This window comes from Daphnia magna, linkage group LG6 (assembly GCF_020631705.1).
Source record: "Daphnia magna isolate NIES linkage group LG6, ASM2063170v1.1, whole genome shotgun sequence".
NCBI classification, from domain to species: domain Eukaryota; kingdom Metazoa; phylum Arthropoda; class Branchiopoda; order Diplostraca; family Daphniidae; genus Daphnia; species Daphnia magna.
The window spans coordinates 3175057-3202070 of NC_059187.1; the positions used below are offsets into that span (position 1 = coordinate 3175057).

Genomic DNA, 27014 nt, shown 5'->3' on the forward strand with positions numbered 1-27014 from the left:
TTCTTTTTGTTATACGTTAAGACAGATGGGCAAAGAAACTCGGCACGAAAATGGATAGACAACAATGAAGAAAGCAAGAAAACAGAGACAGTCGAGATATACGCACGAGAAAGACAAGGAGAGATGGAAACAAAAACAGTCCCGAAAAAAGCAAAAGAAGAATGAAAGCAAGAAGAGGGAATGGAAGGAGCCAATCGATGGCGGCGATGCACCCGCAAAAAAAAAGAAAATTCTGAACTGCTGGTTTTTCCTTTTTTTTTTTTTTGCTCCTTTATTTCGGTCGTTTAACAAACTTCAGCTCTGTGGGAATTAGATAGGATGTTTATATACAAGAACTATATATACGTTGGAAAATGGAAATAATAGAAGAGCTTTAAAATTCATTGTCGTTCTTCAGGGCTGTGCAGGGAGATCGTTGGCTGTTACCAAGCGTTATTACAGTCTGATTCATTATACAATACTCTTTGTATACATATTTAACATTCCGTGATGTGTGCTTCTGAAAATCGTTTTAATAAGCGATGAAACGTGTCAATTTGCACATTCTTTTACCAGGTCGCAACAAAGATTTTTTCATTTGCCTCTAATTGCTTACGTTGGATCCCCCATTTTCTACTAGTGACACATTCCAAAATAAAAAATAACAAACATAAATAATAATAATATTCAAATCAAGTGGCTCCACCCTTTTTTACATTGATACACTTAAATGCAGCCCTGTATATACATAAAAATGCTGGATATAGAGCAGACTATATACGCCGATGGCCCACTATCTATATAGTCTGCTAGCATTTTTGAGTATTAGATTGCGGGGACTGCAATAGAACCTAAAAAACATTCTTTTTTTTTTTTTTGTGCGCTTTGACGACGTCGTGATTTATTTGTCATCATAAAAAAGCGAGGGCCAGCGAGACAGTGAGCGAGGGACGAGCTACCGTCGACGACCCGCTTTTTTTTTCTTTTATATAACATTCGGTGCGGATTATCCACCCTTTTCCAAGCGCAAAACAAAAAATGAAATAAAACGGGAGAGCGAACAGCACACAGAGAAAGAGTGTGGTATCAAGAGAAAGCAAATCGCGTGATAGCCAGCTGCACGCAGCCATTAGTTCCATGCGCAGGATGATATGTGTAATACGCGTATATATACGATTCTATATATATATATATATATATACTAGACTATATAGATATGCAGTTGAATATATTATAAGTTGCAATCCGCCATGCCGAAAAGCAGTTGAAAAAAAAAGAGTCTATACATGTGACTCGAGTTTGCAGACAGCAGAAAATCAAAAAATCGATAAAACAAACAAAACATGATGTAATAAAATTCATGTCAGAATTTAAGATAACAAAAAATGTCATTTACATCATTAGAATGATCTGCAGTAATTCGTTTAGAAATAATATAACACATATATACAGAAAAAAATAACAAAGCAAATGTGATGATTATCGGTAGTGACACTGGCTTCGTTATATAGACCCCATCGTCAGAAAGGTATATATAAATATATATATAAAGTCGTACACACAATCCGGTGCCGGAATCACTGGGTGTTATAGGCCCCCGCCGAGGGGTGGGCCACGCCTGCTGCGTTGCCTGTAATGAACCTTTAACTCGTTTACAATCTTTTTTTTTTTTTCCGGTTACAAACTAACATCAAGCGATGTGTGTGTGTGTGTGTTGCTTTATAGTGTTTACCAGTCGGCTGCGTTAGCCCACATAATAATATATACGTATATTATTTGATGATAATTATCATTTGGGTGTGTGCTGTGTGTGATGTGGACAAGCTGTGCTGCCATGACGTTCACAATCGAATATGGTTTTTTCTTTTTTATTAGAAGAGCTATTGTTGATCAGCCAAGATTTTTCACGTCCGCGTGAATCAACTCCGTCTAATCTTCTTCTCGTCGGGAAAAATCAGACGAGAAGTGTATACATATACACAATCCCTATATATTTATTTTAAAGAAAGAATAAGGCATTTCCTATTATTCGTCTATATATTTATTATGTGCTCTATGTGTGCGATAAATGCGAATAACTCTCGTTAGTCTTTAGGAGCGAGTGCGGAAGTGCGGAGCTCTATACATTCAATGGAACAATATTACAGGCCTATTTCTTCTTTAACACAAAGACCAATAAATAATACGACTAGGTAATCACGTATTTATTTTTATTTTTCACGAAATTATGAATCTCTAAAGCGGTGCACACAACATGTGGAAATGAATTGCATCAATCAGTCGTCGTCGACTAGTCATAAAACTATGTTAAGGGCATGTAACTTAAAGTTGGCCTTCTATATATGAAGGAAATGAATCGATACTTGAATGAAAGAGCCTTCTCGCAATATTGGTGCTCCCAGAAATACCTCCTACATCCGAGGACAAACTTTTCAGAGTTGGTTTCTGTGAAAACGAACGGTGACTTTGTGCGTATATGGAAAGGGACCCACTTGAACGTGGGCCGGATGTAACAAGCGAATACCGCGCTGTGTCCTTTCTAAATAGCGTGGCCAAGAATGTTGGACGACTCGCAGCTGCTGATGCGGCGTCTTGGTCAAATCCGTTTATTTGTCCTCGGACGTATTTCATTCCTGTCGCATAAGCGCGTAAACAAAACGAGAGACGGAAATACAATTGCAATTCTATTGTCTATAAGAAATGTCAAGCTTTTTTAGCTGCAACCTTGGAATAGTTGAAGCTGATAACGTTAATTGCATTTTGAAAAGAAGCAATTACATCAGTGTCCAGAAAAATTAAGGATTTTCTCAGCACTTCACCTGAAAGTGGAGTGAAATGAAATTCTACAAGTTAGAATATCAATACACCTGCAAATAAAATTGTTCTTAAGTGCCCATCTAGGGCTCTAAGTAAACTTAAGATTTTTTAAAAATAAGAGTTGATTGAAAAGAAAAAAGGAATTGGCTGTGGCTGGATTCGAACCCGTGCCTTTCACGTCACTATTTCCCTTCTATCGTTACACAGAAATTGAAGCTCATCAATTGGAAATAATTTGATGGTTTACTCACTTTGTTTTTTAAACTGTAGTTCGATTACATAACGTTCGTCGTAGTTTTGTTTTTGCTGTTTGGTGAGATTATTTACTAAGAAATCTTTTTAAGTTTTAAGTTTTTTCTTACCCTACCTCCTTAAATTTCTCTGAAAACTGTTGCTATTTAATGTATGGCATAAGGTTGACGCACCTTATTCTCTGAAGAAGATTAAGCAAACATTGTGTTCTCTTCACAATGGAATCGCACGACGTTGGCGGTTTTTCTGTTTCTAACCCTTCCTCTTCGGAAAGGGTTGCCAACCCTAAGGGCTACACGTGTTGAAATTCGTCGATTTTTGATAATACACTTGGCAACGGGTTAATGAATTAGCAAATTAATTGAATCAAAGTCCACTAAAAATACATCTAAATTAGGAACACATTAAATAAAGAATATTAGGCAGATCAAACAATTGGATTTTCATTTTACAATGTCTAAATAAAATTTTAAAAACTACAATTAAATTATACCGATCGAAAATTGGCAATTGCGCATGCGTCAACCGGATGCTCCGCCCCCCTTTCCAGTGGCTCTTTCTCCTCATTCTTTGTGTCTGTGTGTGCACACGACGTCCCGCATGTGTGCAGCATTCCAAAGTCTCTCGTTTGCGTTCAGCTTTTCAGCTCCCGCCCGTGAAAGCCAAAGGTATATATGATAGTGGGCGGGGAACACTTGAATCCAACCTTTTGTGTGTCTTAAAAGTCTTTATAGCTTCTGTATTCGCTGCCTGTAATAGTTTTGCATACAACTATTGTATTCCTACCGAGCTTTTTTGCCGCAGACGGCGCTACGAACACTTTGCCATCAACTCTGTCGAACCCTTTCGCAATAGTTAGTCCTTTGCTAGTGTCCAGGACGTTTGGGGGGGGCCCATCTTCGACTTCTTTTCTCTCTCGAAAAAGAATAGTTGTTCTTCCACGAGGAACAATTGGCCCTCTAGCGGTGTTAGTGACATAATTCATCTCATTTATCGGTCATTTCATCGTCCAGGGCTCTAGATGTAGGGTTTTCATTCGTCGAGTGTCGATCTTCGTCGTGTGTGTGTGTGTGTAGGTGTCCGCTGTGTGTTTGCGCGTCGCTCCTGCGTGCCCGTCTCTGTCGATGTAAAAAAGTAAACGAGCTACAGTAGATCACAAACAGCCAACGAACGTGTACGTCTCATTCGTCGATCAACTGCTGGGCACTGCAGAGATCCTTTCTAACATTTTTTTTGTTTGAAATACGTTCCATCCATTCTTTTTCTATCGTGGGTTTTTCGCCAGAAAATTCTTTCACATTCCTCTGGCGTTGAAAAATTTACATTGTGATTAGTGTTTTTTTTTTTTAAGTGTTTCAAAAGTGTTGCAGTGTCTCATCGAAGAGAAATCCTTTGTCTAGTGTCATCATCCCCATCAGGTGCTGGTGATGCGTCAATTCAATTGAAGTGTTTGTGCAAATAACGGCTGTGATCAAATTTAATAAGAGCTAAAAACACACATGTACGCCGCCCAGCAAGTGATTGGCCCAGCTTTCTTCTACTTTTCGCTCAATGGTGCGTTTTTCTTTCTTACATTTGTCCCATTTTTCTTTTGTTTCTAACACTGTTCGTCGATAGTTTCTAATGAGCTACATGAATATGCGCTGTAACACTAACTCTTGTGAATCTCGTTTGACAAGAGTTTTGCGTCCCAACACGACATTCGCTGTGTCAAGTTTGACAAGAACTTTTCAGGCACAAACAACAAAAGGAGGTTCTTTCTGTTCACGGCGTTGTTGCAACAGTGTGTCCCTGTCTCGCAAACGCACTCCCTTCTCTCTTTCTTTTTGTGTATTTTTCATCCAGTAGAAAAGAAGAAACAACATAAAAGAGAGGTCACTGCTGTTACAGTATATAAAAAAAAAAAAAAAACGTCAAACACACAAAGGGCTGTCACCAGCTGCTGGCAATGTTGCTACTCTTGACTTTCTTTTTCAAGACCTCGCTGTGGTAGTAGTAGTTGTACTGCCATTGCTGGTGTTTTTTGCGCTATGTGCTAAATCAGATGGAATAGAAATTATTCGACTAAAACGTATCGACTAGGACATTTTTGATCTCGTTGTCATCAAATTGGACGTTTATAAATGTGGGATTTAAATATTTAAAAATACGTCATGTTATTGTAGGTCGGGGGGTGTGTCCGAACCAGTTTACTCATCAGAGGGCCCACCCATTGCGACTGTTTGTTGTGCGTGAGAAATCTCTAGAATAACATTTCCCTTTCTCCCGCTTGGAAAACGGATACAGTCTGGCCGGAAACTGGGACATTTTCTTGCAATATCGCACTTTCTTTCCACAAACTATAATCAACTGAAACCAGCCATTCTTTTCTCTTTTGTTATGTTTGTACTGAATTCGCACCAGTTCCCTGTCTGGCCGTTTTTTTTTTCTTCCAAACATGTTCGCAACACAAAGGGCATTTTAAAAAATCATAACAAAACAGGGCAAACAATTTCAGATTGACATTTTCAACTCAATTTGCCCTTTATTTAATTAGCAACATCGGGAATTACAGATGAAAAATTCCAGTCTGTTGGAATTATTCATTTCAAATACCACCATCATTCATTCGCGCCTTTTCTCGATTTGAATGCGTTGAAATAAAAACAACACGAACTTGGCGCCAAGCAGTCCACTAGACTTTTGACGGCCGTGTCAGACATCGTTAACGAGCCTCTCTGTTGTTTTATTTCTAAACATCGAGACCCATCCTGTGCACCTCTACCCCTCGCTGTGCCTACCTTTAAGTGATCGTTACGATGTGCAGAGTGTGTTTAGACGTGTAATCAGAGAGGCCGCTCTTTGACCGGCTCGGTCATGTTATTGTAGAAGTGCTGATTATAATAACGTAAGTAGATGCAACACACCGCGTGTCAAATGATGCGTGATTTTTTTTTCTTATTGCGCCACTTGTTTTCAATTTATTTGATTGTTTCGTAATCCGGCACCAGTGCATCTAATGACGTTCATTTTGATTAAATTCGAATGTTTCAATTGTTTCCGTTTTCAAAATATTTTTGTGTGATAGTTTGAACAGGGCGAGCTGTTGCTGTTTATTTTTCCTTTTTTAGATTGAATGGATTGTTTAATCAAAAACAGGATGATATCAATGTAAACGTTCAGGTGCTCGCAAATCAATCGGAAAATCTCGGACGGTTCACTTTCTCCAAGTTTAAAATGTTTTTTTTCCCGAGGTTTCCGCATCAGCACGTTTGGCTTTGTTTCTCATGCCAATCCAGGGTATCAATGCATGATCCACTGCTCCCTACTCAAAAGGGGCACACGATATTTTTGCTAGAACATTTTTTTTTTTTTTTTTTTTTTCAGAAATCGGCTTGCCGATTTCGGCTCCTTTGGGTGTTGTTTTTATATTTTCCCTCCGGTTTATTATTTTTTTTCCTCCCTTCTCACAGTCTCGGAGTCTCTGTGTCTCTCGTAAAAGGCTGGCTAGGGTTACCATAGTAACGTGACTCCCTATTGATCCGCGAGGGGCTGCGAGCCTCGCCTTTTGCCCACACGAAGAGCTGCATTGCCTCTCTGTACACGGGCGAAACTTTCGTGCGTGTTTTTTTCCTTCTTTTCTTGTTTCCCGCAGTCCCATTCTTTCTCTCCGGGAGCTATACTAAACTCACGCATCAAATACACACACAGCCGGTTTAGGCACAAAAGAATTTAGATGCAGCGCAGCACACACACATTTTTTCGTTTGATCTTTCAGATATTATTTTTTTTTGCTTCCCAACTTGTCGTTTAATTTGTTCAGAGATTTCACGTTATTATTTCTTTCCTGCTAGCTCGTATTTATTAATTGTTTTTTTTTTTAGATGGTTTATGTATTGGGGTGTAGGCGTTAGTATTTGTGGGCAGGAGACTAGCATTTCCTCCATTTCATTCCAAATCCGCCTTCATCCGCTCGCTTCCGCTTTTTCCTGCTTACCGGATATTTGTTATGTTTCCCCAATGCGGCCCCTCCGTTAAAGAGAGTGTAACTCGAGGCTAAACTGCCTCATTTTTTTGGGGGGGGGGGCAATCTTTGCTTCATTCAAATTTTTCGCACAACTCTTTTACGCGAATCGTTATGCAATGACCTAGATATTCGTGCAACTTGATAGTCTTTCCTCGTCTCTCCATGCGAGGCCATTTTTGGCACAGTAAAGAAGAAAGCAGAGTTTGCAAGAGATCCGTTTTTATTTTGTTGGGGTAGTCTATCCAATCAAGAGGATTGCGCACAACCCTCTCTGTAGGATAGCCCATGTAATAGATGGTGGTCACGTTCCTTTTTATGTTAGAAGAAAGAAAGAAAAAAGACATGGCGATGTGCGTATAGACTGAAACAAACGATGCACATATAGATGGGGGGGAGGCACATAAATCTGCTGTTGACCTTAAACGTTCTGAAATTCATAAGATGTGAAAGATAAAATAAAAAAGAGCAGGAAGAGGATTAAATGTTAAAACGTAAATCTGATTATGCGACAAAATCAACAACGACTTTTCCCAACATTTTTGCGCAGCTTTAATTTGATATAAACAATCGACGAGATTGAACTCTTAAATCTTTTAACATTACAATGTCTCTTTTGTCAAGCAATCGAAATTGAACGACTCGCAATCTAATTTATCAATTTTATTTCTCTCTTGAACGCGACATCAAAATAGGACAACATTGAGGATGGATGGGACGGCGCTGTTGCTGCTCGTCGCGCTGTTGATGATGAACGCTCGCGAGCGGACCGCATCGTCAGCATCCGCTTCCTTCGCACAAACGGCTCCTGTTGATGACTGGCAGGGCTTATTTGGCGCTCCGGCAGTCGTTTCTTCTGCTCTTGCAACTCTACCGCATTTATTAGTGCAGTCCAATCCCATCTTCTAGTCGCTGTGCCTCCCTTCCCCCTTTTTTTTTTTTTTTCTTCTTCCCCAACTGGATTTCCGTTTTTCATCACTTGTACAACCGTAGTGATGTATGCGGATCAGTGTTGGGTGCGGCAGATCGACTGAAAAAAAAAGAAAAACGGGCCTCTTTGTGTGAAATCAGTGTCATCATTGCCCGTTGGGAAATTCGAGGCTCTTAGGCAAAGTGTGCAGCCTGCAGGGCAGAAACAGCCGATTGAAAGCAACGAAAGACTTGGTTGTTGTTTTAATATTATACTGTTATTCCGGCCGTCCTGAAGAAGAAGAAAAGAAAAACAAAGTGAAAAAGGGACCCTCTTTTGAGTGAGGAAAACAGAAGCAAATCCAGCGGCTCACCTGCTGCCCGCACGCAACTTAAAGTGGCAACCGGCCAATCGCCACAGGGGCCGTCCTGTATAAACAGGTACCATAGCAGCTCAAAGGCTTATCATTTTTTTTTATTTAAAAAGATAAATAATGACGCGTTTGCTAAAATTTAAAATCAATTGATTTTCTAATAATAATTTAAAAAAAAAAGATAAAACTCTCCACAAAAATAAAAAAAAATTCGCACCGTGTGTGTAGTGATTGATTGGAGAGTGCTGTGAGTCTAATCAACTCATCGGCCGGGGAGGGATTTGCATCATGGTCGGCGATCACGAAACGGAGAGCAATGAAGACGAAGAGGAGCGACCCGTCTTCCGTCCGTACACGCGTGAGTCTCTGATCCAATCGGAGGCTCGCATTGCCGAAGAGGAGGCAAAGAGGAATGAGCGCAAAAAGAAAGCGGAGGAGAGCGAGGTAACACTAAAATTCGAATTCTCCCATTACAATATAAATACGTGATTTAAATGTTTAATTATTGATATCGATTCCTTGAAAAGAAGAAATTAATTTGATTTTTTTTTTTCCTGGTCGTCTTTTATTCGATTCGTTTTTTTTATCGATGTTGTCGTGTTGTCCATCAAATATTGAAAGTCCTTTGCTATACGTGTTCTCTTTGGGATCATTTTAATTTCATTTCCATGTACTCTATTGCTTTATGTCTATTACTGGTCTATTTCTATCTTTTCTTTCCTTTTCCGAAATTGTTTTATTTATTTTTTTCTAAGAAAGGAGCCCCTTGTTGATGATCCGTCTTTTTTCTTAAAAAAAAAAGACTTGTAATATAGGCAAGGCTTAAAATTAGGCGCATAATTGCTAAATAAGGTCATTCACAGTCTGTGTGTTATACGCACGAGCAATGATTAAGAGAATAATGTTAGACGTTGATTTAAAAATGATTTGGAGACGCATTTAATGATATAAGAGGACGATATGGCAATGGATTAATGATTGTGGGGTGCCCCCTATATATAGGTCAGATTGGGCCTGAAGCCCCGTAAAAGGACTAAGGAAGTAAGGAAATGAACTCTCTACATGCTCTTTTTCTTCATTCTCTCTATTTTCTTCTTTAAACAACCTCGATTTGTACGTCAATCTTTCTGCTTGATTGCATTTTTTTGGTTTGCCGTATTGACTTCCGTTCCTGCTTTTATGATTTGACCTCTGCGTTCTCGCATCTTTCCGCAGCTTCGTGTGTGCGAGCATTCTCTAGTTTACGCTTCTTCATTCTCGAATTTTCTTTAAAAAATTTCTATCCCATCCGCACATCTTGGCTAGTTTTCCACTTGCCCTTCCCAAACTGTTCGTTTTCTCTTTAACATTTTTCACATTCTCTTTTCGTCAACACAAAAAGACACTTGACTGCGCTCCCTCCATTACGGCGAAGCCATTTCGCTGAAAGGCGCCTCGAGACTTCGAAATGACACTTGAATGAGCTTTGCACATCGATACGTCCATTGTTATGACGGCCGCCCTTGTCCCGTTTTATTGTTTTTAGACTCGCCGCCTCTGCTGCTGCTGCGTATCTATGCAGACAGCGGAGGCTCGTTAACGATTGATAAACAATCGCTGAGCCCTTGATGACGATAGCCAACGACACAGCTGCTCCTGTCGATTCGATTTCAATTGCATTCGGCCGGGCATGTCCCTCGATGGCCCCTTCTTTCCGTTGACACACCCCCCGTGGCATTTAAACTAGCCCTGGGACACCCAATAGCTGAAAAGAGAAAATGAGCGTTTGCGTTACTTGGGCCATAATATACGTCGTCGATTGAGGGCGACACAAAACAGAAAGCGAAATCGACCGTGCGTGAACCATCGACGGAAAAGAACCGCCATCAGTTTTGATGAGGGGCCAAGCCTCCCCACCCTCCCCCCATATAGATATTTATACTTGGGTTGGGTACTCTGTGTGTGTGTGTGTGTGTAACTGCGGGGAAAACGGGGGGGTCCCGGTATTGAGAGACATGAGGGACCACCTCGAAATCGATGAGGTAGAAAAGCGTTGGACGTTCCAGTTATAAGTCCCAAAGCGACCGCTTCCAAAACTCGATTCGGGCTAAAAACTTGGTCCGTTTGCTTTTTCTTTTTAAGGGATTTCTTTCGTTTGGTTGAATTTTTTTTTATTTATTTTTTTATTGTTAACTTTGGTACAAAGAGAAATGCGAACACACGACATATTCACATTTTCAGCGCGTTTTTGTGTGTGTGTGTGTACCATGCCAACGTTTAGAATAGGCCAACGTGAAGAGCGTTTGCACGTTTTCACGATCTGCAGGTTGACGAGCTTCCACTTTTAGGATTTTTCTATTTTTTTATGCATTGAATGTATATACTTTGAGATCGATCAAATGACGTAATGGACACGATTTCTTTTAATTTTTCTGACGTCCCCCCCCCACCCCGCCCTTTTTTTTTTCGTTGTCGTGAAAGTCCCGGTAACCCTGGGTGATAGCCTCGTTGCTTTGCATGTCTTACACTCACTAGATTCCCTTCTTCATCCTCTGATTTGCCCGCTGGAAATTCATGCGCTTGTGCGTCTGCACTCCGCTAATTATCCCCCGACAAGAAATTGCTTTTGCATCGTTCGTGATTGGCGCGTCTTTTCGTTTATTATTATTTTCCCGCATGCTGATAAGTGGATCTGATTTTCCTCTTTTTGCCCACACTTTATTCCCCTTTTTTATTTCGTATTTTATTCGAAATAGATCAACTAACGGTGCGAGAATATTTTTTTACTAATTTTAAACGCCCCTGAATGCATCGCAGACGCAGTGGGGTCGTTCACGTTCAGCTGGCCGCATTCCAACCGATCAAATTGAATCATTTGGTGTTTTTGTTTTTTATTCAACAAGTTGGAGACGAGTTAATTTAGATAAATCATCGATTCACATCGGTTGTTTTGAGTGGCCAGTGAATTTGGAAGTCGTCACTTGCGTTTTTGGTTTAAAATTCCCGCTGCATTTTGCGTGAATGCAGCGGGGGTGTGACACCTCAGATTGAACTGACGACCGTAATTACCCCGAAATCATTTTGAGTGGTAGATTTTTTTTTTTTTTTTTTAGTGCAACTTGCATCTTTTCTCGAAATTAGAAACGTGCATAAACAATGTCGTACAAGTTCTTGGATAATTACGATTACATAGCGCGCGTTTTTTTGGTTGTTGTTGTTCTCTCGGAACATTTGGTTGGTAGGAATTTCAATTAGAGGTACGAGAGCGAGCATCCCGATTTATTTACTTTTTACAGTGCGGGAAGTCGTTTTTATTTTAAGTATTTTCAATATTCACCCCAACTTTCAGCAAATTATTTTTAATTCATTTTTCTTCCATTTCGGTAGTTTTTAAATTCTTTTTCTTCACCTCTGCCCTTCAAAAAAAAATAATTCTAGTTTGAACGTTGACGTTTTTTTTTTTTCTTACCATTTTCCCTTTACGTGGGTGTGTACATCTTTGGGGGAAGGGAGAGTTCGCGTCGTGCCAACCACAAAAAAAAAATAAATAAAATAAAAGAGGAGCAAATTCCCTTTGACATGACTCGAACAATTCATTAATTGACGCTAATAATCCGCCAGTTATGGCACGTTAGCGAACAAAAGCAATTCGCCCTGTGCGATCGTTCATTTTGAATTTGATGCCTGGCGCTCTTGGTCCCGCACGAACGCGTTCATCTCATTATCCTTCGCTCCCCCCCACTAAAGAGCTGGACACACATTCACCCTCACTGGCCTTCTGTTTTATTCGCACATCATGGAAAATAGACGAGCCAACACGATGGGCTGGTTCGGCCACGTTGCCATAGAAATAAGCCTTCAGTTGTTTTTTTTTAGTTTTGTTGTTTTTTTTTTTGCATACATCGAGTGATAAATTTTTTTTTTAGAGTTGAGGCATTGGTGCATGTTGACATTTTCCCCCAATGATAATTTCGTCCAGAAAGAGCCAATCGTACGCGTAAATAGAATCTGTTCTCTTTGGCTCTCTCATTTTATCACACACACACACACAAAGACACAAAAGTGCGAGATAAATGGGCGTTTCTTTCGACAATATCTCGATGAATGAGGGACGTTGTTGAAATGAAAAAGAACATCGTTTCGTGTGTGTCTGATTTGTTTTCGGTAGTAGTAGTAGAGTTTTATTATTTTGCTTGCTAGTTGAAATAATGCCTTGAATTTGTTCGAAATTTAATCATTTTTTGTTTTAAATTCTGTTGTGGCTTGATTTGTCTTCGCGGCGAAAATCAAATAGATGCGCTACGACGAAGACGATGAGGACGAAGGACCGAGAGCTGATCCCACACTGGAGCAAGGCATGCCGTTACCAATCCGATTGAACGCCGTCTATTCGCCAGAACTGACCGCCGTCCCCATAGAAGACATCGATCCTTACTACAAAAATCAAAGGGTAAGTCCTTACGATTCATTTGCATAGCCTCTCTTTTCACTGTCACGAATTCAAACCGAAATATTTGCGCAATCATTTTCTTAAAAAAAAAAAAAGAAAATTGAAAAACAGGGGCCCCGTTTGTTTTTTTGTTGAGAGAGATTGAGTTTATAAAGATAAAAGCCAATTGCATTGGCCTTTATAGATTCGAAAGGCTCTGTACTGCAAACTTGGTGAAAAAAAACAAACGATATGGCAAATTGGCAGTCAACAATCTATACAGCCACCGTAAGTGCACGTCGCGATATCGACTCTCCATTGCGCAACGATAGTCCAAACACAGCAGTTGTTCTCATTCGCTATATATCTTAACTGTGCGGGGGGGGAATAGTCTTCTTATAGATGTCGCTGGTAGAATTGTCTTCACGTCTTGTGTGTGTATTATACACATCCATCTGGTGTGTGTGTGTGTTTAGTTTCTAACAATTTATAAAAACGACAGCTCTCTCTCTCTCTCTGTTTTCTTCCATTTTTTGCTGTGTGTGTGTGGAAGCGTGCGCGCTATTTGATCTGACCCCGGGTAGCTGGATGATGTGTGATGAAAACAGCACAAGGAGAAACGCGAAAGGAAAGAAGAGAGAGAGAGAGAGAGAAGGGCTAGCCGTGCGGATCAATATGAGCTAGCCGAAATCCCTCGGTGGGGCGGATCCCTCTTTCATCCATCCGGCCATACAAGCAGACTGCATTTTTTTTTCTTTTCTTTTCTTTCTGACCCTGCGAATGAAAAAAAAAAAGCGGCCCCACCACTAAAAGAAAATCAAAAACAAATGTGAAGAGTTTTTCTCGTAGCCCGAAAATGTCGACGGCCGTTCAATAGAAGACAGAGCCGACTGTGTGAGAGTTTAGCCGAGAGGCTTTTCTCTAACACACACACACACGAAAACTCGACGATAAATAGATGGGAAAAAAGGGGGGGGGCATGCTGATTCTTTATTTTTTTAAAAACTCTTTAGTCATGCAGTTCGTGAAAATGCGGCCATTTTTTGTTTGTTGTTGTTGACGCCTATTTTTTTTTTTCTTGCCTTTTCAGCTTTTTTTTTTTGTTGATCCATCGTGAGTTTTTCTGTCTCAACAGTGGGATCATATATAAACAATGGGGTGGGACAAGTTTCGATGGATCAGTGCGCATTGAGTAGTTCTTATATTAGGCTGTTCTATTCCAGCGGGAATTATCGGGATTTCTCTTCCCCTGACGTAGTAAATACAGAAAACTCAACTGCTGGGCCTTTTTTTTTTTTTACACAAATTCCCAGAGGAAACGATATTCTCACGACAGGCTCCGCATACACATAAAGAATAAAAAATCCTTCAGGACACAAGTCCATCGTTTACTACATTCAATTGTTTTTGATTTGACTATTTTTGTTTTCGCCCCCCCCACCACCACCTCGGTTTGTTTTTATTATATCTTTAAACGATAAAAAAAACTGTGGGACGAAAAGCTTTGTGTGTGTGTGTGTAACCCCTGTTTGCATGGTACACACACCATAGCAGTAAATGTCCGAAAGAAATGCTAGTTGTGGATTGGGTGGCGGGAAGGTCGCAATAGCAACGATTGCAACTGTGCTGGAATGTCTGCAGTGCATGTCGAGCCCGTCTGTGTGTACCGCTGACGTATACACACACAGAGAATTGAACTGACTCGCACACACACACACTGTTGAGAGGCTCCCCCCCTCCCGGTCGTATTGATCACATTGCGGCTGGGTAGCGCTAGAAAGAGAAAAACGAAAGGCCAGCTATATAGTATATAATAGTAAAGTAGTACGAAGAGTGTGTGTGTATGTGTGTATGTGTGTAAAGCGTGTTAAAAAAAAAATGTAGGCGGTTGCCGGAGTAACTAGAAACGTTCGAGTGTTCGGGAGAAAAAAAAAGAAGAGCCGGAGCACGAACGACATGCTGTTCGCGGGTCAGCACACACACACACACACACACACACATGTATATACATTCGTTTCCGTCTTTTGGCTTTGCTCTTCTTGGATAGATCCGCCATTTCGGAACGAAATGAAGTTGATTTTTTTTTTAAAATGCGGGTGGGGGGGGGGTATGGAACCGATACGAATTGCCCCGTCTGTAACAAACGTCGTCTGCAAACTAAAATTGTTTTTGAAATTGTATTTAAAAATGTAATCTGGCGTTTCTGCTAGTTTCTTTTAAAAACATCTTCCGTTTGATGAGTTCCATTTAATGATTCATCAGCAGAGCGGCGATGAGGAAAAGGAGGGGGGGAATTATTAAAAAGGCAACCCTGGAGGGAGTTGAAAATAAAAAAAAGGCGGGATTTTTCGTAAAGTTGTATTCAAACTTGGGCGTTCAACGCAATTGATTATTGATTGCTTTCTCCCGTTCTCTGCTCAAGGTGTGTAAGAGAGAAAGAGACGCAGAGTGACTCTTCTTCCGCTATTCCGACTCGCTCTTCTCATCCACAAGTTCCATACACACACACACACACACACACACACACACGTACACACATCGATAGACGCATAGTTGGATGGTAGACACGACGGCAACCGCTCCCGGCTGCTGCCTAGTGGCTACCGCTCCGCCCTCGCCACGCTCTCTTTCTTCTCGTTGCCGCTTTGCTGATGGAGTTTGGAGTTGAAAGGACGGATCAATATGAGCCCACCCCCCTTTAAAAAAAAAAGAAAAGAAAAGAAAAGAAAAAAGAGAGAATGGACCCAAAGTAACAGCGGATGAGTGAGACTCTTTCTCCGGATGATGGATGTCGGCTGTCCAAAAGCTCTCCACAGACGTATCCCGCTAACGCTTACCGCACATTATCGCACGAGCCGCAATTCTTTCAGTCGTTTTTTTATTTTTATTTTTTCACTTATTGTTAACACGGCCTAGCATTCTGCAAACGTCCATCAAAATCGTATATACAACAGGCATTGAATTTAGAAGAGAAAGATGTAATTTTCTCGGTAAATGTCTTAAGAGATAATCCAGAGAGTTGTATAATGTGTTGTCACGCTTGTGTGCGATCCATATAGCGCATGATAATGTATGCACTGGCGAGCCCTTCTTCTATCATATACACGTATATAATGTGAATTTAAATAGAAAAAAAGGAGAAAAATTTAGCGTAATATTATGCGGGAATGAAGCAAATAGCTGTGCACGCGATTTCATCGTGAAGCCGAGGCTACATCTACATATAAGTATATATAGTCTAGGATGACTGTAGTGTGTGTGTAGGAGCAACCGTATTAGACATTATACGATCTGCGCTTTTGTGCATAGGATTTATTTTTTTTTTTCTTGATGAGTTGCATCAGCCAGTTGTAAAAAAAAGTCAAACGGGGACCAAAAACGTCTTTTGTTTCGCTAGAATTTAGTCAAATTTAATTTTTCCATTGAAACTAATGAAACATTTCCTTTTTCTTTGGGTGATCCCGACGATGACCTTGTATCGCGTCTGTGCTCGCGCGTGTACCTCCATTCTGTGTGTGTCGTTTGTGGTGGTGGTCCATCTTTTCGGTTGTGCTGGCTGTGTGTTTGGGGGGCTTTTGTGCTGCTGCAGACGTTCGTGGTGATCAGCAAAGGCAAAGACATTTTCCGTTTCAGTGCGACGGACGCCATGTGGCTCTTGTCGCCTTTCAATCCCATCCGGCGGGTGGCCATCTACGTCCTCGTTCATCCGCTCTTCTCTTTCTTCATCATTCTGACCATCCTCACCAATTGCATCCTCATGATCATGCCGCCCAACGCCTTCATCGAATCCACTGAGTAAGTCCAAAACAATTCACATTTTTCTTCTTTTTTTTTTGTTTTTTTTGTTCCGTTCTTTTTTTTCTTCCTTTTTTTGTGTGGGTCTATTTCGTCATCCACTTGATCCCTTCAGTGTCCAGCTGAATCATCAGTTGTTTTTTTTTCTTTTGTTTTTCAATCTTTTTTTTTTAAACATCCATTTCGGAACATTAAGGATCGTCATTAATGGGCCCCGATGAAATTTAATTTCATATGAATTCGAAAGAGAACGACAACATTAGTGGGGAGTCTACCAGCAGTTTGAACGAAAGAGGCGGTAGAACCGCATGGATTTTGAAGTGACGGATGTGGTGAAGCTGCGCAACACTTGATTAATCATGTTCGTATACCTCTTTCATATGGATTTGATGCGTCTTTGAGGAAACTATTGTAGGATTTCGAACTCTTTTTTTAAATAGGTCGTTTAGAAAAAATGCATCGTATTCCCACTATTACCACGTGGTTCTTAAAACAGTCGTCGGAAGCATTGCGAATTTGTCTAGTAGCCAACACGCACAATATCGTCGTCGTAGAGACTGTATTCATTCACGTGTTTCTTCCCTGGAATGAAAGCCAAAACAAAAAAAAAAATCCATTTGACCAGTAAAAAAAAACCCCATATCTCTTATAAATAGTCAATGTGTAATACTTGGTATTAGTTTATCCCTTTCGCCGATTAAGTATTTATTTATTTATTATTTTTTTTTTGGGGTGGGGGGATTCATTGGTAGGTCAAGGGTGGGTGCTATTTTCATATTTCGTTTAGATCAATCGACGCTTTCAATTTTCCCGAGGCACCTCCTTGATGGGAACAAGGGTGGCATAATCAACGAGATTACATCGCTTGTTACACACGTACTGTATGTATGGTATGGATGCTATTGAACGCTCTCGTACGCGGTTACCCGACGCTAACATTCGCTAAAATGAAACAGTTTGAACCCTGAGAGGAGAAAAGAAATACCCTCATGACCTGGACAAAAATAAAGCAGAACGATGTACATGTGTGTGATGATGTGAGGGATATTTAAAAAAAAAAATGGGCGTTAGGGGGGTCCAGGAGATTTGCAGTTAATAGAGGCTATATATAAATGATTAGACGAGGGCAAGTCATCGATCAAGAAGAAACAAGTTCTTCGGCGTCACGTTTTCATGTTCATCAACAATTTGTTTTGCATTAACTGTGTGACGCCCAGCTTCCCAGTAGGCCTTTTTTGGATCAATGAATTGAAAATGATTTCGCGATGGATTTCAATTCGATCAGAAAAGGAAGAAGGCAAGTTTGATTTGTCGTAGATTTGATTCTTTTCCCCCCCCCCTTTTTTTTTAAAAATTCTTCATCACGTCGTAACCTTTCCCTCCTGTTAACGTAACAATGTTGTAATCGATGGTTAAACCAGTTGGGTGTAAACGACATAGACGTTGGTTTAGTATTCACCTATTACCCGCTGGAAAATTTAGTATAAACGATGTCGTTTCTTTTCTTTTTTTTAAATCCTGTTGATGTGGTGAACACGTTTATCCGTTGTGAAAGAGATTCGAATTGGAAGCAATTTTGATTGGACGCCACTGTTCGATCTTGTGAAACACACGGAGAGAAAAAAACAAAACAAAACAAAAAATGTATTGATGTTTCCAGTTGTTTTGTGGATGCTAGTCTGGTGTCTTCCCCCCCAATTTCACAAACATATTTCCACATCCTCCCCCTCCCCCTTTTTTTTTTGCTTACACACACAATCCTCTCGTTGATGCCATCACCAGTGTATTACAACAACAACAAAAATAATCGTCCCCGTACACATTGTTATCGTATCGTTAATTTATATTTTTTTTTAATGATTTTATTTCCGTGTTTCTGTTGTGGTGGTTTCTTTTATTATAATTTTTTTTTTTTAGTTGATATTCGTTCGATATCGTCAGTTGGCCAGTTTGTCTTTATTACCCCTCCCCCGTTCGTTTTTTGTTTGTTTTTTGGTCGGCTTGGGAATTTTCCTTTTGTATTTTTTCTGAACGCAGGGTGATCTTCACATCGATCTACACGTTCGAGTCCGCGGTCAAAGTAATGGCCCGCGGCTTTATCTTGAAACCCTTCACATATCTTAGAGATGCATGGAATTGGCTCGACTTCATTGTCATTGCCTTAGCGTGAGTAGCGTCTCATCGACAGCCTTTTTCTTTCCTTCTATCTCTTTCGATTTCCTTTCATTTTGTTTTGTTCATTTTCTTTTTCTTCGATTCTATTACCATCTGTCGCTCTCTCTTTTATCTGTTTAGAAAAGAATCTATCCGTCTATTTAGAAATCTTTTATGCTCTTAATTTACACACACACACACACACACACACACGAAAAAAAAGACAGAAATTAGTTTACCTAGTTTGATATAGATGACGATCTATCCACGTGATTCTGCATCTCTTTTCGAGAAAGAAATCAAATTGAATGGCAAAAATTCAATTGTAGAAAATAAATCAGAGCGAATGGAGGTGTAGACACGTTGGGATACGATCGTCTGTATTGTAGTCAATATACGTATATCGATTTGATGGTAGTTTCTTCATTCCACAGTCTGATTGGATCCATTTGATTTCGAGCTCCAGTTTAGAAAAAAACAAAACAATTTAAACTTTGATTTTTTTTCTTTTTCTATTGAATTATCATTTGGGGTACACTTAAACGGATGATCCAAAAGGAACTGTGTGTCTGTCTCTCTTATTAAAAACAGTATACATTTGGACAAGATTTACATAGTCGCTGTAGATGTCGTTAGTTGGGTATACATTTTTCGTTTGTTGCGTTTTCTCATTGTTGGTTAGTTGGTCTGTTTATTTTTCCCCTATTTGTAAAGAGATGATTTTTTAGTCGCTTACATGAAAAGAAGCCAAGAGTGAAATCGAGTAGAAATTGCCTTCCCATACATCACCAATCCTATACATCCCTCATTTACTTCCCTGCCATCAATTTCAATCGAACATGATTGAAAAGAATAGTGTACATTTTTTAAAAAATTCTTTCTACGTTCGTTTTCGATTTATAAGGCTAATGATTTGTCTTCTTTAAAAAAAAATTATATATATATAATAAATTCATCAGAAATAGTCAGTTAATTTGTGGCTGATTTATACATATTTAAATATAATTGGATTGGGGCCAGAGAGTTCAAGAAAATAGCTCTTTTCTTTTTGTTTCTCTCTCGTTTCTTTTCTCCTCTTGTGCGTGTGTTTCTTCCCTGTTCGCGTGATTTCTCCCATGACCTCGCCTCAAATGTGACTTGCTTTGCCTAACCCCAAACCCTGCCATACCCTTAAAAAAAAATAAACAAAAAAAAAAAACACGGAAACGTGAAAACATGGACGTATAGGTACGTGACGATGGGAATCGATCTGGGAAACCTGGCGGCATTGCGGACGTTCCGAGTCTTGCGAGCGCTTAAAACCGTCGCCATTATCCCAGGTTAGATTCAATATATTTAAAAAAAATGTTTAACAGCAGACGACGAGAAATGTTGGCTGATTTTTTTTTTTTTTTTTTTTACATCTGGAAACGACGTGTACTTGATTTTTTTTTCGTTTATTTTGCCCTATCGTGGCGTCGGTGGTTTGAAATTTAAATAATAACAAAAAAAAATCACGTGATCAGGCTTGAAGACTATCGTGGGAGCTGTGATCGAATCGGTGAAGAACCTGCGCGACGTCATCATCTTGACGCTGTTCTCACTGTCCGTTTTCGCCCTGCTGGGCCTGCAGATCTACATGGGCGTGTTGACGCAAAAATGCATCCGCTCCTTCCCCAGCGATGGATCATTCGGCAATTTGACCGACGACAATTACGAGGCCTTTGTTTCAAATTCTTGTAAGTCCTTCTCCTACAAGTCCTGTATTTTCTTTTGTCTGATTACACACCACCAAATCCGAAAATGTTGAAATCCGAGACGGGCCAAAAGCCTTTCCCTCAATTAAGCGAGACTTGCCAATGCCTTTGCCTAAGCTATATCGTCTGCTGTAATCCTATCACTGTGTGGTCTATCGTAGGTCTTATTTTATTTCTTTTGTTTTTCACCCCGCCTCCTCCCCCCACCATCATTATTTATTGCAGCCAATTGGTATAAAGACAATACTGACAACTATCCTCTTTGCGGCAATTCCTCCGGTGCTGGGTAAGCCCATTTTTAATTGACCTTTCCATTTTTTTCATCTTCTTAAAATTGTTCCAAATAATAATAATATGTGCCTCCATAGTAATCAATCGATTATTCGAAAATATGCAGGCCGTGTCCGGATAACTATACGTGCCTGCAAGGTTACGGGGACAATCCCAATTACGGGTACACGTCGTTTGACAGCTTCGGCTGGGCATTGCTCTCCTCGTTCCGGCTGATGATGCAGGACGCTTGGGAAAATTTGTACCAGTTAGTGTTGAGGACGGCCGGCCCGTGGCACATGCTCTTCTTCATCGTCATCATCTTCCTCGGCTCTTTCTATCTACTCAATCTGATTTTGGCCATTGTCGCCATGTCGTACGATGAGTTGCAAAAGAAGGCCGAAGAAGAAGAAGAAGCCGCCCTCTTGGAAGAAGAAGCCATTAGGGTATTTAAACACAAAACTTAAAAAATCCTCATTTATTTGATTGATTTAATGTTGTGTCAATTGGGCCTTAACACAGGTGGCGGAAGCGGCGGCTGCTACGCGGGAAGAAGAGCGCGAAGCTCGCATGAATAAATCACCTTCGGATTTCTCGTGTCAAAGTTACGAGATGTTTGTCGGTGGGCAAGGTGCTCCGCCCGAAGGCCGCAGTTCGTTGGCCGGCGGCGGCGGCGGTGGTCAATGCGGTGGCAACGGTCACGGTTGCGGCGCCGACGGTGATTACAGCATCCGAGAAAAGATGAGCATTAAATCCGATGACGTCGATTCTCTGCTGGGCGGCGGCAACGTCAGCGATTCGCGAATGAAAATCAATGGCCGCGTCCGCAAAGTAAAATGGACTTTTCTCTATTGAACAAAGATAATTCGATGGCCATCACAATGCTCCGTGTGTTTGCAGGCGAGCCTAAGTTTACCTGGATCGCCGTTTGCTATGCGTCGCGCGTCCAGGGGTAGTCACCAATTCACGTGGAGGAACGGTCCACGTCGGATGGGCGGCGGCAATAACAACAGCAACAGCGGCGATCGTAAGCCGTTGGTCCTGTCCACCTACCTGGACGCCCAGGAGCATTTGCCGTACGCCGATGATTCGGCGGCCGTGACGCCAATGTCCGAAGACAATGGCGCCATCGTCGTTCCTCATTACGGCCTCAACAATCTCGGTAAGCAATAGTACCGAAACGGCCCGCTGTGGCGCTGTGTGAGGGACCATTTAGCCTGGCCACAAAAATCAGTCCATTTTTATTTCTATACGCATAGTGGCAAAGTAAAGCCATCAAACTAAACTGGGTGATGACGACAATGATTACAGTTGGACTGGGAGTTCTGTGTGTGTGTGTGTGTGCGTCTGTTCTCTGATGTTATTACCAACACAAGCCCCTTTCGGAATATAATGATGGACGAGCTTGGCGTGTTTGTGTCGATGGCCCGTCATTTGAGCCAGACATTTCGGGCTTGTAAGTAATAAAAGGGGAAACGTTGGGGTTGGTTTTGTGGTTGCAATAGTTTTCGCATATACGTTGACATCATTTGAGCCTGCCATTGCGGTTTATGTCACGACAGCTAACTCGAAGAGACGTCTCCTTACAGCAGTTACACACACACACACACTGGGGAACCGTCGCTGCGGGGAAATCAATTCGTCACTGGCTGTAACTGAGTAATGCCAAGTGATTACCAGAGAAGGAGAGCGAGGGGGGCTTTATTCTACTTCTTCATACTTGGCTTTTGACACGCCCAGTGGATGAAAACGAGCTACCAACTAATCCTTTATTTTCCGCGCTTTAATTTTTTTTTTTCTTTTTTAAAGGAAGATGTTTGCCATCATCTACCATAACGTTCAAAATTATGTTGTTGGGCTTTTGAAGAAAAAAAAAGAAAAAGAAATTACGAGTCTTATAATTAATATGCGAACATAACTAATTAGATGTCCTTGCTGTGGGACGCCTCACGCGTTATTACTCTATACGGCTATTGATCTCTGCTGAAGCTTTCGGGCCACTTGACTAGTAGTGGGCTGTGTGGGAAGCCAAAATACAGTTGTAACGAAAGCTTGTCAATTAGCAGCGGCAACCTAATTTTTTTTTTTCTTTTTTTTTTCGGCACGATGCCATCGAAAGAAAACGAGCCGCAACTCAACCGTTCAATTGAGTTGTTCAGTAGCCGTTTGCTGGACTCTGGCCAAACCGCTAATGGCCAACTGGTTATTTAGTTGATTGCTAAGACTTGGCACACACCGAAAAAAAAAAAAAAAATCGAACCATCTGTGTGTGTTTGACGTAATCTTAATACCAACTTTAATTCTATATCGTGTAAAACTTGACTTAAAAAAAAAACAAACGTGAATTTATATATTTTTTTCTGTTTAATTAGCAAAACAACGTGATATAAATTAAATATGCACGTTTCTTTTTTTTGGGGGGGGGTCGTGGTTCTCGTTTAGGCTCGAGGCAAGCGTCCTACACGTCACACATGTCTCGGATGTCGTACAATTCTCACGGGGATCTGCTCAACGGCAAACCGCCAGCCATGAGCGGCAGCAAGGACTATCGATCCGCTGCCAACAGGGTGGCCGCAGCCAATGTCTCCAGTGCCAGCCGGCCTACGCTCGTGCCCGATCTTGTCGTCGAGCACAGCCGACACTATCATCATCATCATCACAATCAAAATCACGATTACGTAATGATCCCATTTGTCTGGCGCACGTGACGCGTCATTTGTTTGTTTGTTTTTTTAATTTAATGATTTTCTTTTTTAAATTATTAATGTGAATCGAATTTGAACTGAGACGTTTTATTGTTTTTGAAAAAAAAAAAAATGCAGGATCACAACGCCATGGACAATCCGTTTATCGAGCAGAGCCAGAAATACGCCATTGCTCATCACAAAGGTTTGATCATTTCCGTTAATCATTTCAAATTCAATAATAATAATGATAATAAATAAATTAATACTATTTGATTCATCCAGTCGATGATGATTTAGATGCCATAGCTATGCAAGACATGGGACCGGAACGCATGGTCCGGCATCACCACGGTGAGCATCGAGAACATCGTCTCCATTCACGTAAGTCTTGCCACTTCTGGTCTCTCTCTCTCTGTGTGCTCGTTGACGTGGGCTGTGTTTCGATGAATGAACGAACGGAGCTTTTTCTCACGTTCGATTTTCAATGTCTGTCGACGACAGATGCGGTGAATGACGAGGACGAAGGTCCCAAAATCAAGGAACGATTGCTGGCCCTCTCGCTCAAATATTTGGACGTTTGCTGTGTGTGGGACTGCTCGCCTTACTGGGTCAGCTTCCAGAGGCTCATCAGCCTTTTCGTTTATGACGCATTCATTGAACTCTTTATCACGCTGTGCATCGTCGTCAATACGCTCTTCATGGCACTCGATCATCACGGCATGAACGAAGAGATGAGCCGCGCCCTCAAAATGGGAAACTACGTAAATGTTTTTCTTTATTCTTTTTTCTTTTTGAATAATTCATTAATGGATGGTTTTTTTGTTTTGTTTATTCCACCTTAAAAAATGGGCAGTTTTTTACGGCTACGTTTGCTATTGAAGCCACATTTAAATTGATCGCCATCAGCCCGAAATTTTACTTTAGAGAGGGCTGGAACATTTTCGATTTCATCATCGTCTTCTTGTCACTCCTCGAACTCGGCCTGGAAGGTGTTTCCGGCTTGTCCGTCCTCCGCTCATTCCGATTGGTAATTCCACCCTCCACAACAATTGTCTTCCTTTTTTTTTTCTTACTGTTTAATTGATTGACTGCTGTTGCAAATTCGATCAAATCCCCTAAATTGCAGTTGCGAGTATTCAAATTGGCGAAATCTTGGCCGACGCTCAACTTGCTCATTTCCATCATGGGAAAAACGGTGGGCGCTTTGGGTAACTTGACGTTCGTCTTGTGCATCATCATCTTCATTTTCGCCGTCATGGGCATGCAGCTCTTTGGCAAAAATTATATCGGTACGTTAGCGCCCGCCCACAAGGGCGTGACTTTGACATTTGAAAAGAAGTTGCGAATGAGTTTCTCAACCCGAAATTGAAATACGTCACAGACAATGTGGACCGATTTCCCGATAAAGAGCTACCGCGTTGGCATTTCATGGATTTTATGCACTCGTTCATGATTGTCTTTCGGGTCCTGTGCGGCGAATGGATCGAATCCATGTGGGACTGTATGCTGGTCGGAGATTCAACCTGCATTCCGTTCTTCCTGGCCACCGTAGTCATCGGCAATCTTGTGGTGTGTATTGTTGTTTTTTTTAAATTTTCATTGCCAATTGATTTTTGTTTGGTTAAATTTGAATTTTGTGGCGGGGAATGTTGCAGGTTTTGAACCTGTTTTTAGCCTTGCTGCTCAGCAGCTTTGGCGCGTCCAACCTGTCGGCGCCACAGGTGGACAACGACACCAACAAGTTGACGGAAGCGTTTAATCGGATATCGCGTTTCAAGCGATGGGTCAGACGTTCCATTGCCAACGGAATTCGTATGATACGATCGAAATTGACCAACCAGATCTCCGACCAGAGAGCGCCAGGTGAGTTGCCTCTTTTCATAATTATTATTTATTTTTTTCAATTTTAGCTGGCCAGTCTTAGAATGAAACTGGGCCAAACTAATGAACATCTAAAAAAATAACAATAAAAGTAAAAATCTGATCTCTGGCAATTTGACCGTGCACAGTTTCGTAGAAGGACGAGAGAGAGACACTTGCGGATGTAATTAAAAATTTGAGTCTTTAACCTTCTTTTGTTTGAATTTTTGCTCGCACTCAACTCCTGGCTGGTATTGAAAAAGAGATTGATGGCTATTTAAAATTTGTACGTTAACGAGTATTTGACTGTTGAGTTAATGAAAGTCAGTCGTCAAATGTGATCAAACGTCAGGGCTTTAAATGACAGTCTGACGTCACAGCCAAGTGAGCCGAGTTGATTAGAGCGGCGTCATTCCAAAAGAAGGGCATCGACTGTGGGCGACACACTCATCATGTGTTATGGCCTTTTATTTATTTATTATAATTTTTTTTTTTTTTGCCAATTCGATTGTCATTATGTTGGTTGGTTGTTGTTCTCTTGAAAATCGGACTGAACGGGAGGAAAACTAAAAAAAAAACAAAAACAAAGTTTGCCGAGCGGTCGGATCCGGATGTCGCCGGATTGAGACTCGTAGGCGACCCGTCCGCACGCTCTCCATTCAGTTTGCTGCCTTTATCATTATGATTTGTCAAAAGAAAACGCTCGGTGCCTCTCTTCTTTTTTTTTTCTTCTTTCCCCGTTCCATTACAAAGATTTGACACGCTTCCGGGGGCTTGCCTCGATTCAATTTCCTTAACAACATTTAAAAAAAAAAAAAGAAAGAAACAAAACAAAAACGGATGGTGGCATCGCGTGGTCCGCAAACAGCCAATGAGAAAGAGCGAGACAGAGACAGTGAAAGAAACAAACAAAAGAAAAGTTGCAACAAAGCGAATTGAATGGCGGATGTTCTGCGGGCCGGATGAAGGCCCCAGCGTTGCGCATTTTCAAACTTTGAGGGTTTAATGGTAGATTTATAGCGCGCACGATCTGTTTTCATTCGAATTTGGCGCCGTTTGTCGTGTCAATCTCTGTCTCTGTTTCGCTGGCCCCCGTCATTCAGTCTCTTTCACGTCAACATCATCAACTATGAAATCGAATTTTGAAGTGAGCAAGTGATCTTTGAGTTTGGAAGGAGTTGAAAGATATCAATCTTAGTTCTAACGTAGCAGCCTCAATCGACTTGTTTACATTGAGTTTCATCTGCTGCTGTTGCAACTATTTTATTTTTCTCTTCTCTTACTTCACCGTTTTTTCTCTCTTTTTCTTTTTTTTCTATCTCTTTCTTTTTTTTTTTTCTTTTCCATCTTGTCTTTTTGGGGGCGCCTTTTTGCATCAACAAAAAAAAATTTTTAAACAAATAAAAAAAATGCAGCGTTCCGGGATATAACGTACATGAAACTCAGGCCATTCTACAAGTGTATGTATCCCAACTTATCTCATATTTCTTTAACAACAAAAAAAAAAAAAAATTATTCGCAAAGTTTAAAAAAGAAAATTGTGCAACATAACGTACACGCATAGTAGATGTATATCGTAGTGTATAGAAATAGTGTCATTGATTTTTTTTTTTTTCCCTTCTTAGTCGGAGCTTTTCACCCTCTTCTTAGTCCTCTTGATTATATCTTCCGTTTGAATTGGTTTTTCTTTTCGATGTCTTAGACACACACTCGATGGTGGACGAGAATAGCTATCACAATTGAGCCCCCCTTATATTTTTTTTTAAACCG

The 27014-nt window shown here is 40.8% G+C and overlaps 1 protein-coding gene and 1 long non-coding RNA gene across 4 annotated transcripts in view; one reads left to right on the forward strand and one right to left on the reverse strand.

The window, feature by feature from the left end:
- Nucleotides 1-2172: 2172 nt before the first annotated feature.
- LOC116925647 lies at nucleotides 2173-3611 on the reverse strand. The gene is made up of 3 exons (XR_004395642.2): nucleotides 3048-3611; nucleotides 2704-2798; nucleotides 2173-2612 (listed from the first exon to the last, which is right to left on the reverse strand). It is a non-coding gene; the product is annotated as an uncharacterized LOC116925647 (long non-coding RNA).
- A 24-nt stretch (nucleotides 3612-3635) lies between these two features.
- The window catches only part of LOC116925534 (sodium channel protein para), a 33624-nt gene continuing 10245 nt past the window's right edge, over nucleotides 3636-27014 (forward strand). Inside the window, exons 1-22 of one of the 3 annotated variants that reach the window (XM_045175661.1) lie at nucleotides 3636-4602; nucleotides 7747-8401; nucleotides 8563-8778; nucleotides 9337-9375; nucleotides 12608-12763; nucleotides 16332-16537; nucleotides 18575-18703; nucleotides 19919-20010; nucleotides 20197-20409; nucleotides 20653-20713; nucleotides 20825-21143; nucleotides 21220-21528; nucleotides 21598-21859; nucleotides 23140-23375; nucleotides 23520-23586; nucleotides 23667-23765; nucleotides 23886-24145; nucleotides 24238-24411; nucleotides 24511-24673; nucleotides 24766-24953; nucleotides 25040-25247; nucleotides 26660-26704. In XM_045175661.1, the coding sequence (XP_045031596.1) occupies nucleotides 8623-8778; nucleotides 9337-9375; nucleotides 12608-12763; nucleotides 16332-16537; nucleotides 18575-18703; nucleotides 19919-20010; nucleotides 20197-20409; nucleotides 20653-20713; nucleotides 20825-21143; nucleotides 21220-21528; nucleotides 21598-21859; nucleotides 23140-23375; nucleotides 23520-23586; nucleotides 23667-23765; nucleotides 23886-24145; nucleotides 24238-24411; nucleotides 24511-24673; nucleotides 24766-24953; nucleotides 25040-25247; nucleotides 26660-26704 (3382 nt within the window). In that variant the 5' untranslated portion in view covers nucleotides 3636-4602; nucleotides 7747-8401; nucleotides 8563-8622. The remainder of the gene's footprint in view (nucleotides 4603-7746; nucleotides 8402-8562; nucleotides 8779-9336; nucleotides 9376-12607; nucleotides 12764-16331; nucleotides 16538-18574; nucleotides 18704-19918; nucleotides 20011-20196; nucleotides 20410-20652; nucleotides 20714-20824; nucleotides 21144-21219; nucleotides 21529-21597; nucleotides 21860-23139; nucleotides 23376-23519; nucleotides 23587-23666; nucleotides 23766-23885; nucleotides 24146-24237; nucleotides 24412-24510; nucleotides 24674-24765; nucleotides 24954-25039; nucleotides 25248-26659; nucleotides 26705-27014) is intronic. The other 2 variants (XM_045175662.1, XM_045175664.1) reach the window with 2 other exon arrangements.